Here is a 22,144-nt window from a genome sequence, read left to right as displayed (position 1 = left end):
TGATTTACAAACAAACTGTATAATTTGTTTTTGTTTTCGTCTATATTTAATACTCCATGCATGTGCTGTAAGATTCGATATGACGGAGAATTTTAAAAAGTTTTTGGTTTTTGGGGTGAACTAAACAAAGCCTAAACATCATTATCATATGTTCATATCATGTACTCCCTCCATCCCAAATTGTGAGTCATTCCAAGAATCTTGGAGAGTCAAACATCTCAAATTTGACAAAATTTATATGATAGGATAATAAAATTTATGATATCAACTAAGTATCATTAGGTTCTTCAATAATTTTATTTTCATAGTATATCAATTTGATATCATAAAACTTTATAATTTTTTCTATAATTTTGGTTAAACTTGAGATATTTTGACTCTTTAAGATTCTTGAAGTAACTTACAATTTGAGATAGAGAGAGTATATATATTTTATAATCGTAGCAGACATCATGTGATTCTATATGAACTATGATCCCGATGGCATGTGATTTACTGTACATTGCTTTTTTTTAAAACTGTTCAATTATGAAGAGAAGCGAAGATATTATTTCTATATTTTTTTATTGCAAAGACAATCATATTTGATATTCGGCTCAAAAAGTTAGATAAATAGCACTGTAAGTTTTTATTCTCTTTCATGCCTCATTTTAAATTATCGGCATGGTGCCGTATATTCAAATGAACCGACGATCCATCGAATAATTGTACAGCCAATCAGCTATGGAACCTTCTACCAGTCAATGCTACGGAGTACGGATTAGGGATGGCTCCCCGATTCTTTACTTGCAACTTCTTGCTGATGAAGAAATAATAATCCGTTGCTTCCCATATAAATCGACGGCCGCAAGCTGCCTCCATCCACCCACAACAAGCCACCCGTTCCAGCGCCGGCCGGCCGCCCGCCGGTACACTCTGATCCGACCCAATGGACGCGACGCGACTCTTCCTTGGCGCGCTCCTCCTCCTCCTCCCCGCCGCATTCCTCCTCCTGCTCCGCGCGCGGGGCAGGCGCCGCCTCCCCCCGGGCCCGCCGTCGCTGCCGCTGCTCGGCAGCGTGGTGTGGCTCACCAACTCGCCCGCCGAGACCGAGCCCCTGCTGCGGCGCCTCTTCGAGCGTTACGGCCCCGTCGTGGCGCTCCGCATCGGGGCGCGGCTCTCCGTCTTCGTCGCCGACCGCCGCATCGCGCACGAGGCGCTCGTCGACCGTGGCGCAGCGCTGGCGGACCGCCCGGCGTTCCCGGAGGGCAGGTTCCTCGGCGAGGACGACAACATCATCACCCGCGCCAGCTACGGTCCCGTGTGGCGCCTCCTGCGCCGCAACCTCGTCGCCGAGACGCTGCACCCGTCGCGGGTGAGGCTCTTCGCGCCGGCGCGCGCGTGGGCGCGCCGCGTGCTCGTCCACAAGCTCGGCGAGCCCGGGCCCGACGCCGCGCCTCCTCGCGTCGTGGACACGTTCCAGTACGCTATGTTTTTCCTCCTCGTGCTCATGTGCTTCGGCGAGCGCCTGGACGAGCCCGCGGTGCACGCGATCGCTTCCGCGCTGCGGGAGCCACTCATCTACCGCTCCAAGAACATGCAAGTCTTCAGCTTCTTGCCGGCCGTCACCAAGCACCTCTTCCGCGCGCGGCTCGACAAAGCGCTGGCGATGCGGCGGCGCATCAAGGAGCTCTTTCTCCCGCTCATCGACGCGCGCCGGGAGTACAAGAAGCGGCCGGGAGGCGAGCCGCCGAAAGGGGAAACCACGCTCGAGCACTCGTACGTGGACACCCTGCTCGACATGAAGATTGAAGAGGACGGCGCCCAACGCCCGCTCACCGACGATGAGATTATCCGCCTATGCTCCGAGTTCCTCAACGCCGGCACGGACACCACGTCCACAGGGCTGCAGTGGATCATGGCCGAGCTTGTCAAAAACCCAGCCATCCAGGAGAAGCTCTACAACGAGATCATGGCCGCCACCGACGAAGACAAGCAGGAAGGGGTCGCAGAGGAGGACGTCCACAAGATGCCATACCTCAAGGCGGTGATCCTCGAGGCCCTCCGGAAGCACCCGCCGGCCCACTTCGTGCTGCCGCACAAGGCGGCGGAGGACATGGAAATCGGCGGGTACCTGATCCCCAAGGGCACGACGGTGAACTTCATGGTGGCCGAGATGAGCCGGGACGAGCAGGAATGGAAGAACCCGATGGAGTTCTCGCCGGAGCGGTTCCTCCCCGGCGGCGACGGCGAGGGCGTGGACGTGACGGGCACCAAGGCGATCAGGATGATGCCGTTCGGCGTGGGCCGTAGAATCTGCCCGGGGCTTGGCATCGCCATGCTGCACCTGGAGTACTTCGTTGCCAACATGGTGCGGGAGTACGAGTGGAAGGAGGTGCCCGGCGACGAGGTGGACTTCGCCGAGAAAAATGAGTTCACTGTCGTCATGAAGAAGCCCCTACGCCCGCGCCTTGTGCCTAGGAGGTCTCACTTGAAGTCTTGAACTAGAACTACTTTACTATACTATGGGAATTGTTATTCTCCATGCACCTAAAATTAATGGTTGTTTTTGGTCGACAATCGTGAGCCGTTGGATGAGAAAGCAACGATGCAAAATAGGTCACTTAGCCACTGCACTGTTCATCTTCCACCTCACGACCGCACGCACCAGCTGTTCGTCACCCCCGCCACCCACCGTGGCCATGGTAGGGTCTCGTGGGAGCTCCATGTCCGCGAGACCATACCGTGCCTGCTTGGCTGCTTCGACCGCCTTCTTCCCCCCTTCTACCGCTGTCATGGCAATATGCCTATCTCTCACAACAAATGAGCTAGTAGAAAAGAATACAACGCCGACGCCCTCTTTTTATACCACAAGCGATTTTAGTTAGAGCATCTCCAAAGGCTTTGGCAAATTGACTTGGCATTTGTTGTTATTTGCAAACTCCCATAACAAAAAGCAAAGGATAAAAATAGGTCATCTCCAAGGGAATTGGCATTTGGACTTGGCAAATGATAAAAATAGAAGGTCTCCAGGCGCGCGCGCTTTCCTCGCGCGTGACTTTGCTCGCGCGATTGGGTTTGCAAAGTCATCCACAACTTGGCATTTTTACCAAGTTTGCTCCCTCATTTGCCAAGTGGCCCAAATTGCAAACTTCAAATGCAAAACCGTTGGATACCTCTTTTGGAGCTTTTTGACAAATTACTCAAATGCAAACATCAAATGCAAAACCCTTGGAGATGCTCTTATCATGCGCCTGTGGTATTTCTACATGCGGTTTTCCTAAGGAACCGCCACTAAAAATCATATTTCTACAGACGGTTGTTTAAGAAAACCGTCTGTAGAAATCATGTATTTCTACAGGCGGCTTTGCTAAGAAACCGCCTCTAAAAATCATATTTGCGTTTGCTTAAGAAAACCGCCTGTAAAAATAATTTGAAATTGAATTTTTTTGAGATTTTCAAATAACTTCGTTTGAAAAATTGTCAAAATGTTGCCACCAACGACCCGCGAAGACGCACTTCACAGGCATTGCCTTCTACAACAATCCTACTCCCCCTACAAGCTCCTCCGTGGCTTTCTACCATGGGGAATAGAAGGCGGAAAAGAAGAGAACTGCTATCATTCGGACACAAAACTTTGTCCGATGATTTCCACGCCTCGTTTCCTGCCCACTTTCAGCCTTACGCGAAAGTTCGCAGGCTTCCGCGTGCGTCTCGTTAACGCCCACCCGTGAGTCTACCGTCCAGAGAAGAAGTCTGTTTATTTTTTATTCTATTAATTGATTTGCGTGTATGACGTTTTTTACAAACTAAAAAAAGTTATAACTACTAATCCAAGTATCTAAATTAGATTCTGATTATACCATTAAATTTTTTTAAATAAATGTTTCAAAACAAGACCCCACATGAATATATTTAGATAAAATTTTATTAATAAACATTTATTCTATAAAGATAGCTTTTATTATTGAATAGATGTGATGCTCTAGGTTTAAAAATAATGTTCCGTCTTTACAATAAAATTTTTCAGGATTATAATTTTAGTTTCATAGAATTGTTATTATAATATATATAAAATAAATATATAACTTAAATAAAAATAATTAAATTTGGAGCAAAGAATAAGAAAAAAATTAAAACGTGTAATAGAGAAAAATTTCAAAGAACATCATAAAATATATCTAGAACATCACATTTATACTACGTGAACATAACTAAATACTCCATAGAACATCACTAAATAATAAATATATTATAGAACATTGTGTGTGTGTGTGTATTACAGAACATCACTAAATTCAGCATAAAACATCACATGTGTATTAAGTGAACATCACTAAATACACAATAGAACATTGCTAAATATATTATAGAACATTGTATATATATTACGGAACATCACTAAATACATCATAAAACATCACATGTGTACCATCACTGAATGCACCATAGAACATCACTAAATATGTTATAGAACATCGCATATATATTATGTGAACATCACTAAATATATCATAGAACATCACATATATGTTACGCAAATATCGCAAAAAACACCATATAACATCATCATATGTAGCACGAGAACATAAAAAAACATTATGTATAACGCAAGAACGTAAGAAAAAATATATGATATCACTAGCATACTATATGAACATAAAAAATGAAATGAAAAGAAAAAATAGAAGAAAGGTAAAAACATATAAAAATGGTAAACACATAAAACATAAAAAGAAAATAAAAATGCATGATGCACGAAAAGAAAAAGAAATGAAAAGAAAAAGAGAAAAATAAAGAAAGATTAAAAATTAGAAACATGAATCAAAGAAAAACATAATTAGAAAGAAAGAAAAAACTTCCTAAAGTAAATAAAAGAAAAAAGGAATAAAAAAGAAAGAGAAAAATATAAACAAAACAATTGATTAGAATAAAATAACCAAAAAAATGGAAAACTAAAACTAAAAGATGAAAAGAAAAATAAGATACCAAAAAAGAGAAAACAAAAACAAAAAGTAACGACAAAGAAATGGAAACATCACACAACTATTATGTGATTATAAAAGAGAAATAAAAAAACAAAAAAATAAAAGAAAAAATAAAAAGGAAAAAAGATAAGAAATAAAAAAGAGTCAAAGAATAAGCAAAGTGGATTGAATAATAAGATCAAAGAATAAAAAAGATGACAATAAAAAGAAAAAAGAAAAATAAGAAAAGAAAAGAAAAGAAAAGAAAAGAAGAAAGAAGAAAGAAAAACACTGACCTAGCAGCTTGCCGGAGTGAAGAAATATAAAATAAGGAAAAAAGAAGCTAACTACTAGAGAATTAAGAAGAAAGAAAAGTGAAATAGTAGCATTAACAAGAGAGGAAAGAGAAAACCAGTGTGCTTCGTGGGTGGCTGATGGACCATCTCTATACTCGTATGGACGCACGGGAAGCACAGACACAAGAAATATTGGTGCGCTACTCCAAGACGAGCGGGAAACATTCGGCGGGAAACATCGGCACAGCGCTCTGGTCCGAATGTTCGGACCGAAAGATTCCCAAGAAAAGAGTCTGTCTCAAGCTCCTCTACCTCTCCTGCATTCAACATCCCACGACAGGTGCTTCCTCGGCAACTATGCCGAAGCAAACAACCAGCAACCCTCCTTGTCAAAAAAAAAACGACCCCTGGGATCATCGTCTTGCTCGATTCATGCACTCTGCATCCTGATTGTTGCTCTAGACCGCAGGATCCTCGCTCTTCGATTCGACTGTGCACAAGCCAGATCGATGTTTCAGACTAGGTCTTGTTTAGTTCCAAAAATTTTTACAAAATAGATATCGTTTGTATTTGATAAATATTGTTCAATTATAGATTAACTAGGCTCAAAAAAATTATCTCGCAAATTACAGGTAAATTATATAATTAGTTATTATTTATATTTATTTTTAATACTTCATGCATGCGCCGCAAGATTCGACGTAACGAGAAATCTAAAACTTTTTGCAAAATTTTTTGAAACTAAACAGGGCGCTCTGATTTACTACAGGATACAAGGTGCTCTGATTTGTGTTGGCATCTAAAAATCTACCTGCCGAATTAGTTGTTCACTGTTTATCTGTTTGCCGAGGACTGCTTCAACCTCACACTAGCTGATCACGGCGAGCTCTGCCTGTACAAAATAAAAACGTCTATACTATTGGCAGTATATGCAGCTCACCTAAGAAAATGTGGGTTCAACTTACCTGCTAGGACCACGGCGGAGAATTTAAAATTTTTAATCCTTTTTATTTAACATATTTTAATAATAATCGAATACTAGTGTTCATTGTATTAGAAAAAATAATACCATTTTAGTATGGTGTCGAATAACGATACATTTTATATCAAAATTGTAGCCCTTAATGAGATCTAAACGTTTGTAATTTTGAGTTTTTATATTTGAGATCGTTAACATACTCTAAACAATAATATAAAGTTTTAGCAGCATATTAATCATGCACTAGGCCTTGTCACCTTGCTAAAATTTTTTTCATATTATGTTAAAGTTACAGCTCACTATGAAACCAACAACTTTTTGGTTTTGAGGTCACAAAGTTATATATCTCACTTAGAGCTGCAACTTTAATGTAAAAATATCTTTATTTGACACCATAAACAAAAAGATATTATTTGTCTAATGGGACAAGCACTAGTACGAGATTATTATGCTTGAGAAATTATGTTATTTTTTTAGCATCTTAATGTTCTTAAATGAAAAAAACTCACAACTAGAAAGTTATATATTTTATCGGAATCTACAATTTTTATATAAATTTATCTTCATCCAACGTTATATTAAAGAGCTATGATTTTTTAAAGATTCGGTCTAATCACGCTACAAATAGGTTTTTCACGTCGGAAACGCTGTCTAACGTGGGCACGTGGCAGATATTTCCACACCAGTGCATATGGTGTGATAATGTTATTTGGTCGTGCCAGCGGCACTGACACGACTAAAATGGTTAGATCCGCAAAAAAATAGGAGCAATTTTATTGAAATATTAAACATAAAAGGATAAAAAAAATCCATCTACTACTTGCCTAAATTTAGATGTTCCTACCAAATTGGGTTTAGTGTAGTAGATTGCTACAATAATGTTGTCATCAGAACATCCTTAAAATGACCAATAAATCAACAATGGTAATCAATATATGCCTTATATTGTACAGGAGTATTCTACTATCTTTAGCCAAAAAATGACGACCTGTTCTTCCTATAAAGCAGCGTTCCCTATTAATACCTTAATTAATAATGGTTCCTCTCTTGGCGCCTATGTTCTGCTATCTGTTTTATATGTTTATAGCTTTATTTATATTATACATCTAATAAATCCTAGGTATTAGGTTTTGAACCACGATGATGCGAATGGGTTTCCATCCTATTTCTAACAGCCACTTCGAGCTCTTCTCATTGGTACCACAGGGGAAAGTTCAACCATGCTAAAAGAGTACGTCAGGGGAACCCACTCTCGCCCATGCTCTTCATCATAGCCATGGACACGCTACAACGTATGTTAGATCTAGCAACACAGCAAGGGGTCCTCACTCCTTTGCCTTTGACGACAGCCAGATGGAAAACGTCCATATATGCATATAACACGGCCATCCTCATCAACCTTGTAAAGGAGGATATGGAGGCTGTCGGGACAATTTTGCAGGCATTCGGGGGATTCTCGGGCTTATACATAAATATGTAGAAAAGTTCCATACACCCAATCAGATGTGAAAATGAGGACCTCGACCACGTGCTTTCCTCCTTCATCGGCATCAAGAGCACCTTTCCATGTTGTTTTTTGGGACTGCAACTCCACACAACAGCTCTTCAGATGATCCATGTGCAGCCACTCATTGAATGCATCGGACAGGGACTACCCATATGGAAGGAGAGATGGCTAAACAAAGAAGACCACCTCACACTTGTCTCCTCAGTCTTGTCTTTTATGACAACCTATCACCTCATAGTGTTTCCTCAAGTTATATGGGTGAGAAAAAATACATAAATCAGACGGTCCTTGTGGAAAATAGAAAAAAAATGCAAACACGACCACTATCTGGTAAATCGGCCCACAGCTTTGAGGCCAAAAGAGCTGGGGGGGCTTTGGGGTGCCCTACCTAGAGAGAGTTGGAAGAGCTCTGCGTCTTTGTTGACTTTGGCAAGAATGGACAGATGACTCCAAGCCATGGATGGGTTTGGAGCTCCCTTGCAATGAGGGCGATAGAGCAATCTTCAATGCATCTACCATAGTTACAATCGGTGGTAGCCAAAACACCCGCTCTGGCACAATAGGTTTAAGGGAGGCCCAAAAATTTGGCGCATAACTTGTTCTAACTACTTAGAAGAAAAAATCGAACGATCCAGCAAGAACTTCAAAACAACACCTGAATACGTGCCCTCTAGGGTAAGATCACCACTACTACCCACATCGAAGAGTTTGTCTCCCTCTAGCTCATAATCCAAAATTGTTTGTGACTCTATCATCTAGAAATGGACGGTAGATGGCTGCTACTCCACCCGTTCAGCAGACCAAATCCATTTTAGCATCTCTTATGGAACACTCCACAACAAACACATTTGGAAAGCCCACGTGGAGAACAAATGCAAAGTTTTTGCTTGGATACTCATTAAAGAAAAGATCCTAACAACGGACAATATGCAAAAACATGGACATCCCCACTAGGAACACTGTGTGTTGTGTGATGGACCTATAGAAACTAATCTACATCTATCCCTCTTATATTGTGCCCCTTTGCTAAGGCAGTCTAGACACAAGTGTTGTCATGGAATATTTTGATGCATAACAGATCTACTCCCAATTAGCCCCTACACACATCGCCACATGATGGGAGACAGCTGCACGCAAGGCGACCAGAGATGAAAAAGGACGCTTCAACATAATAGTCATATATGCCTTATGGAACATATAGAAGGAAACAAACTGAAGAATCTTCAACAACACTACAGAGTCAATGATATAGGTTGCTTCTCGAGTTAGGGAAGACTGGCAATATTAATGGGCCAGAACAGGGGGAGGTTAGAGCTTAAAGGGAGTCTATTAACTTCTTAGCCTCTTGTATTGCCCAGGAGGGCAAATTCCCTCTTAGTACATAAACTTAAAATTTTTGCTTCTCTAACTTAATTGAAGGGTTGTCATTGCATTCAAAAAATACTAGGTATAGTGCCTGGTTTTCTTCCCAATATTAGGTCATGTGGTCCGTGAAAAATACGTCTGTAGCAACAAAACAAATTCTTGCACAAGTACAATAATGGACTTATAGCCAAACTAATGCTGATGTGGAGGAGAAAGATCAGAGCTTGGTTTCCATGCAAGCACCATGCTGGGCATGGAACCATATGCAATTAGTGGACCTAAGTAGTAAATGTCGTGAGGAGGAATGAGAGAGAGAGACTTTTTAAGACAAACATAGGAGATACTTATTATATAACTTGGCTTTTATAACTTGTCTCTATTATTGATCTTGCTCACATCCATATTTGTACCCTGTGCTTTTGATTGCATTCATTCAGTGCTAAGCATTGGTGGTGTCTTGAATTGAGTCTTAACATTACTTTTAAAGACGACCAAAGATCTGAGACAGTAATGCTTCTCATTGTATTTCTTTTATCTTCGGGGTCTCAAATATTTGTGTATCTCACTTCTCACATGAATTGATGATACATTGGTTGTAATGCTATGGAAGTACTTAGGCATTTCTTGTATATTATATTAAGTAAAGAGGTTTGTCTTCTAAATATTATCAACATAGTTCTGTATTGAAATTCTGAAGCCCAACAAAAAATACTTGTAACCCTCCTTCATTGATTATTTTAAGTGATCATCTTTTCTTGCTAATTTAAAGTAGCATTTTACATAATCCATTGTTCCAACTATCTTTTTACAGCATTACATCTACAGCGGCATGTTAGCTCTACCTTCAGAACTAAGGTTTCTTTGGATGGCAATGAATAATCTATTTGCAAATGTTGTATATGACGGAGGATAAAGGACAAGGAACAGAAGATCAATCATAGCGGAGATATAAGATTTAACGTGGAAAAACCTTCCAATGCGAAAGAGAAAACCTACGGGCGCCAGCCAGTAAATACTCCTTACTGTTATCAAGAGTGGGGTTACAACGCCGTGCGACATAGCGGAGACATAAGATTTAACGTGGAAAAACCTTCAAATGCGAAAGAAAAAACCTACGGGCGCCAGCCAGTAAATACTCCTTACTATTATCAAGAGTCGGGTTACAACACCGTGCGACGGCTTACAAGATTGTGTACTTAGTGGAATCCTAATTGCTCCGGCCCAAACCTCCGGCGACGGGCCTTCGCTTCGCTTCGTCAAAAATCAACTTTTATAATGTGCAACTTAATTTAGAATATACTCCCTCCATCCTAAATTGTAAGTCGTTTAACTTGTTTTACTCTAAATTTGACCACTCGTCTTATTTAAAAAATTTGTGCAAATATAGTCAAATTTTAAGTCATTCTTGAAGAACTTTTATTACTAAACCAATACACAACAAAAAAAGTGATATTTTATACAAAACTTTAAATAAGACGAGTGGTCAAAGTTGATATTAAAAAGTCAAACGACTTGTAATTTGGGATGGATTGAGTATTCAATAACAAATATGTCAGGCAATCTATTTAACATATTTTAGTGTGTGTCTGTTACCGTCACAGGGGCTACAGTTCATATGGATGCATTTGTCGTGTGTCACGCCCTGAAGTGCCGATTATGGCCTATCAGCTTCTGTTTTAGCTGCTATAGAGAGGTACGATTAAAGGAAATGAAGGATACTATTTACTGCACAGTGGATCACAGGCCCAACAAGGCGTTTCCATCGGTCGATTGTCACCTACTCGGCTACTTCCTTCATAGAAAATTATGAGTTATTTTAATTTTTTTGAGAATCAAAATATCTCAAATTTAACTAAATTTGTATAATGAAATAAAATAATAATATTTATAATATTAAATTAGTATCATCAAATTTTTTAATAATTATATTTTTATAGTATATCTATTTGATGTCATAAATCTTTATAATTCTTTCTATAACTTTGATCAAATTTTAGATGTTTTGACTCTTTAAAAAAATTAGAATAACTTATAATTTAGAATGGAGAGATTACTTAGCCATGGATTGATACTAAGATGATATAGTTTGATTCATACGTTCGTGTAAATAGCCATGATATGCTCAAGTTTAATAGAACAACACCTACCTTATTTCCACTATAATTGAAAACTTTTTGGGTTGTTAGACCAGACAAACTCACTCCCCAACAAACTCACCCCACTGCAGCCCACTAATTCGGCCCACTAATCTCCACCATAACCAATCCTCACGCGGCAGTCTCTCCAGGTCAATCACGATTCATCTCAAAATTGAATCCACCCCGCCTGCCGTCCATTTGAAATCACCCAACCTGCCGTTCATTTGAATCCACACCGTCTGCTGCCACAATCTACGCCTCCCTTCCTCTTCCAGCGCAGCAGCGATCTACATACAAGCATGACACCGCCAAGAGCACGTACATGATGCCGGCGCCACCGTCTACTCGTCCTCCACAACGACACGACGGACGGCAGGGAGACGGACCTTTGGATCGGCAACTGCCAGGTGATTTTGTGATTTATACACAAGACCGAACAAACGGTAAAAATTACAATGCTTCTGCAGATTATTTTTGGCTTTTGATCTTTAGTGTAGACTGTAGGTTACGTTTTACTGTCGTGCAGATAACTTTTTTTATTTTCCTCTAAATAATACAAGTAGTAACTAATGGTACAAGTATGTGCCGATCATTATAGTGCTCAGGTGTTGCCCCTCCTGCATGTCATAAATTAAACCATCTAATCGTCTTGCTTAGGTCTCTGACGGCAACATGAAACCAGTAGCAGTGTTCTGATCTCAACATGCATGGTCTTATAGTATATGCATATATATCTGAATGGTTGCATATACATCTGAACCTATATACATATACATCTAAATGGTTCCATGGTTTTAGATATTTTACAAGAGTTGGATCATGAATCATTTAACATGGATTCTGAATGGTTCCATGGTTTTAGATATTTTACATCTGAAATATTATTACTATTTTACAAGAGGAAAAAGAGTTGGATCATGAATCATTTAATATGGGTATTCAGATGCTCGCGAACAACCAAGGCATGATGCTGACGAAACAAAAATACCACCCCATGGATCTTAAATTTGTTGTAAGTTGTTATATATAAATCATTATAAAATAGTATAATTTAAAGATTGCTAATTTCTACAAATTCAACAGGAAATAATTAGGTTTGGACAAGATTCACGATGTTGTGGACCGGTTAACCAAGTATATAAAGAAAACTTGAAAAAAGTACTTGAATGTTGGCCTGGCATGCAATATCACATAAATGACTGTAGCAATGTAAGTTAAGTTTTATTTACTATATACTTTGTTTAATTAAGTTTTTGTACTTACCAATCAAATATTCTCTTTATGTGTCTTAGATTCTAATGCCAAGTATTATTGAGACGGATTGTATATTTTATTCATAATAGACATGCTGTAACAACCCAGAAATTCTCATAAAATACCAAAAATACCACCTGAATTTTTTTTTCTAAAAATAACCTTGCTTGGTGAATTCATACTAGGAAAAACACCCTATAGATGCACAAGTAGAGCCTATTTAATTGTTGAGCATATGCATATTTAATTTAACGTGTGATTTGGCTTTTATTGATTTTAAGTGATGAGTAATAAAATCAACAACCTTTATTTAATTAACGAATTCTCTTCTAAAGCCGACCCTTGGCTTGTGCCCATGAGAACCCTAGACCCCTAGAGGACACCCCTTAAGGGCGTATACAAGTTGGTAACTAGTATATGCAATTAGGTAAAACCAAGGTGTAGATAGAGGACTTAGCAGAAAATGGAAATAGGATTTAGGCTGGGGCTGGTAAAATTAGAAAAGCAGTTTTGACCCGAGCTCAGCTTGCGGCCCAACTCGCCGCACAGCTCGCGCGCGGCCCAGCGCTGCCCCGCCCGAGCATGCAGCCAGGCCCAGCCACCGCGCGCGGCCCAGCAGCCGCACCGCAGCCCAGCGCTCGCCAGCGCCGCGCACCGCCAAGCACGGCAGCGCCCAAATCCCCCACCTCGCGCGGCTGACAGGCGGGCCCCGCCTGTCATCCCCCACCTCACCCTTGCCTCCTCTGCTTCCCCCCCCCCGACACGCCCTGCCATGGTGACGCCACCGTGCCCCATTTTGACCGGACAAGCGCGGAATTGGAAGGCGCCAGTACGCTCGCAACCACCCCGCGGCCCAAGCCCTAGCCTAGGGAGCACCTACGCCCTACGCGTGTCCTGATCGCACCCCCGCGTCCACCGCGACGCCATGGACGAGAGCCCTAGCGCACCCAGTCCGACCCGCCGCCACGCAGCGGCACAGCCTCACGCAGCGAGCACAGCAGGTAGAGGGAGTAGCGCGGAGGAGGAGAAGGAACCGCGCGCCGGAGTCGCTCGGGCACCGGAGAAGAAGGTCGCCGCCGCCATCTCCATCCTCTTCCCCGCGACGGTCATCACGGCACCGCGAACCTTCGGCACGGCATCAGCTCACCACCGCCTCGCCAACCTTCAACCCCACCACCACTGGTGAGTCGCTATCCCCGCTGCGTCCACTGCCGAGACGGCGCGAGCGCCGCCGTGCGCGGTCTCCGCGGGCACACTCCCCCCGACGCTGGCACGAACACGCCCTGGGGAGAGCCAAGGTGCCTCCTTTCGCGCGCCCCGCCCTCGCCCCACACCCACGCAGCGCATGCACCCAGCGTGACGCGACGCCCACGCCCGAGCAGGCACGCTCGCGGCCGCGGTCGCCGCGAGTACGAACACTCACGGCAAACACCCCGTTCCGACCTAAGAGCAATACTAGAGGACCCAGGGACCTGGCCGGCGAGTTCGCCACGCCCTGGAACGTATGGCGCGCGCACTTTTAGCTAGAAGAAGGCACGAGAGAGCCAGAGCCAAGGCACGGCCGCGCGTCCGCCATGGCCGGCCCCGCCTCGACGCAGAGCGCCCCGTTTCACCGCTGTCTGCAAGGTGAGATAGAGAAGGGCACCACGCGAAGTCACGCAGCGGAGAAGGAAGCCGGTGCGCTGCCGAGAGTGGAAGGAAGGAGGCGCTGCGCGAGGGAGGCGGTCGCCGGAGCGTCGCGCTGCCCATCGGCGCCGTGGGAGAGGGGAGCAAGGGGAAAAGAGGGGGAGAGAACCTCCTGGCTGCACCCGGTGCGCCGTGGACCGAAGAAGAGGAGAGAGAGAGAGGGTGGACCAGGTCCACCAAGACCCAGCCAACGGACCACTGACCCCGCCGTGCACCCGCAGCCGGCCGTGCACCTGCTTCCTGGCCGCTGGGCCGAGCCCAGCGCCAAGCGGAGGCCCAGGAACGCCATCAGCAGCGAGCAGGCCTCCGCCAACAGGCCATCCTGGCCCGTCCCGCCAGCCCACGACCATTTTCTCCCCCCCTGGCCGCTGAGTTGGGCCGAAATGAGGCCCAACCCGCAGAACCAGACCCCTGTTTCTTTTTTTCTTTTCTTTTCTTTTTCCAAAACTATGACGTGCATAAATCATTTAAACCCCCAAATGATTTCCGAAAAATATAAACCAAGTGTCCAAATTCTTCTAAACACAAGCTCTACGTCTTAGGCTTATTTATGAGTGCATTTGGTTCTTTCGATTCTTCCATTTGATTTTTGTGATATCTATAGGAGTCGCTTATCGCGACTATATGTCTCGTTTGACAGACCCGGAGGAGCCGATGACTGAGGAGTACGACCCCGACTACACTGAGGAGCTCGAGGACGACTTGCCAGGTGCCACGTCCCACCCAACCTCGTAGAATCCTACTAGTCATGCCATGAATGTAGAAGCTAGCGCTTTACTTTTATGCAATAATCTGAGATAGGATGCATGGTAGAAATGCTTGTGAGTCGTTACCTTGTCGCAACCTACTACCCTTGCTTACCCGCAGTTAGGATAGAAGCTTGCATCTTACTACTGGTACTCTACTCTGCATTATAACTGTGATGTGATGTTTGGTGGACAGTTGTTGTTTGGGATAAGGCATGTGATGCCGTAAATTTAATAACGGATTTGGGGAGATCTTGGCGTGCGTTTTGGGTGTGTGGTGAGGGTTGAGTCGACCGAGTAGGAATATACGACGAGTCTTGGGACGAGTCTTGTCGGGGATGCTACCTGGGCATTTCCCAAGAAAGATGCCTGTGGCGGGCACACGTGACAGGGAGAGGTCTCGGAGTGGAGTGCCTTCGTGGGACGAAGCGTCGGGATGGGAGGTGCTGTTTAGCACGGGGTGACTGGGTGTTCCGTTGAGCGGGGCATCGGCCGACCCCACGTGAAGTTGTCCTGTTCGGTCCCCCTAAGGACTCATGAGTTCTGGGAACCGGTTCGTAGGAATCCTTACACCCTCACTCGCCTTCATGGGAGGGGGACGGATGTACGACCAGCTAGGGCGGTGCCACTACTACTAGGTTGTTAGCGGATAGTGTAGGGAGGTACGGGCCTGGTACCCACACCCTCCTAAGACAACGTGGTGACCCTGGGGGCCCGGTACTACGTCTCACAGTCTCAGCATGCCGGTGGTACTCCGGCATGGCCCCAGTTCTGAGTGGTAGGGTGGCATCGTGTTTAGTTGGAAGGCAGCCCGGCATCAGCCTAGACGATGTACAGCGTCGATGATGGTGATCTTGTGGGTGGTGTAAACCTCTGCAGAGTTTCTGGTTGATCGATCGATACATATGCCGTTCGTGGCTATGGACCTTTTCTATGTTTCCGCTTCACTTGACTAGAGAGAGGAGTCCTTTCTATCTTCCCCTGGGTTTGTGTTGGATCCGGCGATGGCCGCTGAGGCAAGGTACGAGTGGGAGTCGTGCTTGCCGCCTAGAGAGTGAGAGTGTGGTGAGATGTGTGTGCTGGGATGGGAGAAAGTGTGAAAGGAGTTGGATTAAAAGTTGACTTATTATTATAAAATTTGGACTTATTCGCATAGGAAACTACAGCCATAAATTAGGTCTTTTGGTACATCCCCTTGCATTCCACCTACCACAAAGCTTCGCAAAAAGCATAGGGTGGGAGCCAGTGGCCAGTACAAATCATACTGATACTTTGGCAGTAGGTTCTGAGCCTGAGTACGACTACGCGGGCGACGATTGAGAGGAGTAGCTGTCTCATCCTACGCTCAAGTTTGGAGGATCCGGGGTTCGCGCCTTCGCTGTCTACCCGATGCTGTTCCGCATGTTGTGTGTGTGAGTGTGATTCCGCCAAGTGGCGATGTAATAATGAGTAAACCCCTCTTGTACTCTCTTTTGTTCGTGTATGACTTGTATAACAGCTGAAATTCGGGTATTTCGAATTGACTCCTTCGCGCGTTAATTCGTTTTACAATTCGAATCTGGGGATTTTCCTTCGTGGAAATCTAGATCGTTTCACATGCAAAACAAAATTATGTGTATTATGGATCCACTACAAGAACAAACTGCTTTGGCTGGTTTTAGTCAAGATATGGCATATACAACTACATTCCAAGCTATTGCTACAATGTTCACGCTCGCCATGGAACTATCAAAATCAAAGAGGAACCACTATATATCTTCATGGCGGCGAGAATACCCTACATGTGTAACAAAGGTTACATCAAACCATAAAGATCGATAATCACTTGTCATTTGGTTCAACTTTGTTGTAGTTGTAACAAATATTTCAGTTTTGTACGCCAAATAAACAATTGATCTTGTACAGGAACTTGGGAGGCCTTCTTGTATACAATTTCATGAAGCTGTGGGATAGTGTAAGGTTATCGCCGATCAATAATGTAAGCACATGCAGTCTCCAACTATATTTGCATCAATACACGATTAAATATTGACATAATATTATCTGTCATTCACAGCTGTCAAGATCACTAAGGATGGAGTTCTTGGCTGACATTTTGGCGAGTCATGCAAACGAGTGCTACGACAACATCTCTGAAGATATTCAATATTTGATTAAAAAGTTAGGAAAAATGTAAAGATGTCTTTATGTACTGATGGTTCACAAAATGTATATAAACTCAAAAAAAATTGTCCAAAATTAAAAATCTAATAAAATTACTATGATTTATATAGCGTTCTCTGGAAAAAACCGTAGCGTTAGCACAGACATTATACTAGTCCTATTAGTGACGATGCTAAAACTAATATTGACCTGAATGAATTCGTGGTACTTGGATGGCTCACCCGTCACCACCATGGGTGCTCATTTTTAATCGTAACCGATCTGTGGCATCTTACTCTTACTCCGCAAAACAATACTCCTTTCATACTATAGAAAGAGTCAAATATTCTTATAGTTAACTAGATTTCTAAAAAAATATTATAAATATTTATATCTTCAAATAAATTTATTATAAAAATATATTCAAAGATCTATTTAAAGATATTAATTATGTATCATAAATATGAATATTTTATTATATATATATACTCAGTCAAAATTAAAGGTAGTTGATTTCTTGAGAAGCAATAATTTTTTTCAGGACAGAGGGAGGAGTACTCAGCTGGCGAAGCCCGTGTATCGTGCTACTATTCATGACAATTGCCACAAAAGTCCACACACACGACGTGAAGGCGATGCTTGAATGAATTTTATTAAACGTGTTGACTGTTTATATTCGTATATGTTCAAATGAACCGACGATTTCCCATCGAATAATTGTACAGCTAATTATCTATGGAACCTTCTACCAGTCAATGCTACGGATTAGGGATTACTCTGAAAAGTGTTATCAATCCATCATTCCTGACGTCAGCGATGCTTGATCCAGATGGCCCTCAATTATGTACTGTACTTGCAACTTGCTGACGAAGAAATCAGAATCCGATCTCTTCGCTGACTAGTCAGTCCCTCGCAAACCGCCAAGCACCGCGTCTCTCGCTAATCACCCCCCCACGTGGAACACTCCCCAATTCCCGTATAAATCGACACCTCCAACTCCAATCCGCCCACAACCACGCCGCCCAAACCGACACCGTCTCCAGCGCCGGCCGCCGCTACACTCTCATCTGACCCATGGACGCGACGCAACTGAACCGGCCAATGGACGCGACGCGACTCTTCCTTGGCGCGCTCCTCCTCCTCCTCCCCGCCGCGCTCCTCCTCCTGCTCCGCGCGCGGGGCAGGCGCCGCCTCCCACCGGGCCCGCCGTCGCTGCCGCTGCTCGGCAGCGTGGTGTGGCTCACCAACTCGCCCACCGAGATCGAGCCCCTGCTGCGGCGCCTCTTCGAGCGGTACGGCCCCGTCGTGGCGCTCCGCATCGGGGCGCGCCTCTTCGTCTTCGTCGCCGACCGCCGCATCGCGCACGAGGCGCTCGTCGACCGCGGCGCGGCGCTGGCGGACCGCCCGGCGCTCGCGTCGGTCAGGCTCCTCGGCGAGAACGAAAACAGCATCACCCGCGCCAGCTACGGGCCCGTGTGGCGCCTCCTTCGCCGCAACCTCGTCGCCGAGACGCTGCACCCGTCGCGGGTGAAGCTCTTCACGCCGGCGCGCGCGTGGGTGCGACGCGTGCTCGTCGAGAAGCTCGGCGAGCCCGGGCCCGACGCCGCGCCGCCCCGCGTCGTGGAGACGTTCCAGTACGCCATGTTCTGCCTCCTCGTGCTCATGTGCTTCGGCGAGCGCCTCGACGAGCCCGCCGTGCGCGCCATCGCTTCTGCGCAGCGGGAGGGACTCATCTACCGCTCCAAGAACATGCAAGTCTTCTCCTTCTTGCCGGCCGTCACCAAGCACCTCTTCCGCGCTCGGCTCGATAAAGCACGGGAGCTGCGGCGGCGCGTCAAGGAGCTCTTCGTTCCGCTCATCAACGCGCGCCGGGAGTACAAGAAGCGGGGAGGCGAGCCGAAAGGGGAAACCACGTTCGAGCACTCGTACCTGGACACGCTGCTCGACATCAAGCTTCACGAGGACGGCGATCGCCCGCTCACCGACGATGAGATTTGCATCCTATGTTCCGAGTTCCTCGACGCCGGTACGGACACCACGTCCACAGGGCTGCAGTGGATCATGGCAGAGCTTGTCAAAAACCCAGCCATCCAGGAGAAGCTCTACAACGAGGTAAAGGCTGCCGCCGACAACGACAAGGAAGGGGTCTCAGAGGAGGACGTCCACAAGATGCCATACCTCAAGGCGGTGATCCTCGAGGCCCTCCGGAAGCACCCGCCGGCCCACTTCGTGCTGCCGCACAAGGCGGCGGAGGACATGGAAATCGGCGGGTACCTGATCCCCAAGGGCACGACGGTGAACTTCATGGTGGCCGAGATGAGCCGGGACGAGCAGGAATGGAAGAACCCGATGGAGTTCTCTCCGGAGAGGTTCCTTCCCGGCGGCGACGGCGAGGGCGTGGACGTGACGGGCACCAAGGCGATCAGGATGATGCCGTTCGGCGTGGGCCGGAGGATCTGCGCCGGGCTTGGCATCGCCATGCTGCACCTGGAGTACTTCGTTGCCAACATGGTGCTAGAGTACGAGTGGAAGGAGGTGCCCGGCAATGAGGTGGACTTCGCCGAGAAGAACGAGTTCACTGTCGTCATGAAGAAGCCGCTACGCCCACGCCTTGTCCCTAGGAGGTCTCACTTGAACTAGAACTATTTTACTGTTCTATTGTATGGTTTCTTGTATTGTGATGAAACTGTTTTACTGTTCTATTGTATGGTTTCTTGTTATGTGATGTATATAAACATCAGTGTACTATTCATAACTGGCAAAAATTCTGGTTCTTCAATAATTATTCGGCAGAGAATGTAACCTTCATTGGATAGTTTCGTCTTCGTGTTGACCGTGGATGGCTTGTGGATATGGAAAATGATTATCAAAACTATGCCAATTATAAACAGCACAGCTGCTCTTCTGAAAACTTAAACTGTTGATGCATCTATCTTCAGATGCTCTTGATTCATTGTTGAGCCCTTTATTCAAAATTCTTGAGAAATAAGAAGTTTGGGACGGCTTTGAAAGGATTGGTTGAACTGCTTTCGGGTTATTGCTTAGATCCATTACCAGAGTGAGTCTATATATTACAATGTTTCCTGTTTGGTTTCGTTTTGTAAATGATTGAAATCACTAGCACTGTAATTCCATTGGTGTGAACAGAGCTACTCCCAGATAAATGAGCTCTTGATGAATATTTCTTGAGTTTATCCTGAGTTCCTGATTAGTTACATTGTAATCGGCAAGTTCGCGGAACATGTCTTTTTCATAGTATTTTGTATTCCAAACTGACATTGGGAACTAGTTGCCTGTAATTACTATCCACTAGAAGATTGGTTCTGGTATTCTTGTTTAAGGATGTACTAGATGAGGATTGAGAATGCTGTCAAGAGTTACAGTTGATCAATCATCATCAGAGAGGCTGCCTAGGTTGTTGTGGCTTCACCTGTGAACCACCGAAATTGCTAGCACAGCTAAGACAGTCAGAACAACAGATGTGTATCTGAAGTTCTGAACCCTGCTGAGATCCGTCTTCAGACAATCTCGATTTTCCATTGTCGTGTTGACAGTTTTAATGCAGTGAAGCTGTCGAAGTCCTTCACTAGTGTCATGGTTTTTACGTGCAGCAAGCACATTCTGTCCCCTCCAGATATTTAGTGGATCACATGTGGCTCTTTCAACACGGACGTGCGAAAGCTACAGAAGCATGCGCTGGGCATCTGCCGGCTGGAAGCTAGTCGACGGCGCTTTGGGGCCAACCCCGAAAGTGTGAGAAGCTGAAACCGGGAGGAAGACGCAGAAAAACACCGAGATGTCCCTCTCGGTTCACGTTGTCCGCAGGCGCTCCACTGCTCTAGAAAGACGGAAAGTAACGTGTACGCGTCCGCGGAGAACGACCCATTCACACAATAGCGTGACAGCTAGGAAATGGAAAACATGTTCATTGGAGTGGCCTGTAAACTCCATTTCTAAAACGATGTAAAGATCTTGTAAACAGTATCGCGGGCCGTGTGGGGCCAAATAAAATTCAGGTGGGGAAACATCCCCCGGTTACATTTAAAAAAAAACTTGTTAAAGGGAGCTGTCAATAAAAAAAGACCTAATTGAGCAAACAACAATCCCATATTACACAAGAAAACAGCGAGAAATGGAATACTATAAGAGCAATAATTCTAAGAGACCATCCAAATAATGATGCCTTGTCCCTCTAAGCAGGGCTTCCTTATTCAGATTCTCTAGCCACCACTTCTTTGTACACTCTAACAAAATCCCTCATATTTGCTTCTCTACTTTCACTAATCTCTATTTATTTATATCTTATACTAGCTAACAAATTAGCCATTTTGTTTGTACCATGTTATGTTCAAGAGCTATTTACGCTTCAAATGTTATTTTTGCAACGGTTATATTTTTTCAACCAGATAGGTTCTACTTGTATCGTCTATATTCCAAAGGTTTTCCAAATGATTTCTAAGCTCGCCTCTATGATCTTATTTGGTATAACTTCCCAAGTAGCTGGTTAGTATAAATGGGAGTCAGTGGGGAGAGACATGATGATCAGAAAAAGCTACAGAAAAACATGTCGCCAGGCTTCTGCTTTTGCTTACTTTGTCCCTAACCAGCTTATAAATTGCATATAAGAAGTAAAGGACTAATGAGTCCGATGAGCTTTGAATAGATTTTTGTTCGCTTGTCTAAAAAGTCATGACTGAAAATATTTTTTATTGATTTGTTATGAGAGAAAAACATTGCTAAATGACTGATAGGTTATGAGAGAAAAACATTGCTAAATGGCTGATAGGTTCAGTAGATAAACTCAACTAGGCTCTTCATTGCAAATGGTCACTATCAAACACGTGTCATATCTCAAATGAAGAAAAGGTAAGCACATTGATAAAGCAAAATAAGACAAAAAGAATATTGGGTACCGACCATTTGTACCAACCATTTGCTTCAATAATATTGGTGCACTTAACACACTCTTCCCCTTTCTCACATCTCACAATGTTCCTAAGGAAGATACCCTCACACGATCCCCAAAAGGATGAGCTCAAAACTGTCCTAAGAAATCCCGCGGGATCATTCGTAAAGCCAACATCC

At 44.4% G+C, this 22,144-nt stretch overlaps 2 protein-coding genes across 2 annotated transcripts; both read left to right on the top strand.

Moving 5' to 3' along the window:
* Positions 851–2,559, top strand: LOC8065161 (cytochrome P450 89A2). The gene has a single exon (XM_002466898.2). It carries the CDS (start codon positions 929–931, stop codon positions 2,480–2,482), a length of 1,554 nt encoding a protein of 517 aa, XP_002466943.1. The 5' UTR covers positions 851–928; the 3' UTR covers positions 2,483–2,559.
* Positions 18,047–19,878, top strand: LOC8065851 (cytochrome P450 89A2). Its single transcript, XM_002466897.2, has one exon. It carries the CDS (start codon positions 18,134–18,136, stop codon positions 19,697–19,699), a length of 1,566 nt encoding a protein of 521 aa, XP_002466942.1. The 5' UTR covers positions 18,047–18,133; the 3' UTR covers positions 19,700–19,878.

Source organism: Sorghum bicolor, chromosome 1, assembly GCF_000003195.3.
Source record: "Sorghum bicolor cultivar BTx623 chromosome 1, Sorghum_bicolor_NCBIv3, whole genome shotgun sequence".
Classification (NCBI taxonomy): domain Eukaryota; kingdom Viridiplantae; phylum Streptophyta; class Magnoliopsida; order Poales; family Poaceae; genus Sorghum; species Sorghum bicolor.
Note: the sequence above shows the minus strand (reverse complement) of the source record. Positions and strands in the feature narration are given on the sequence as shown.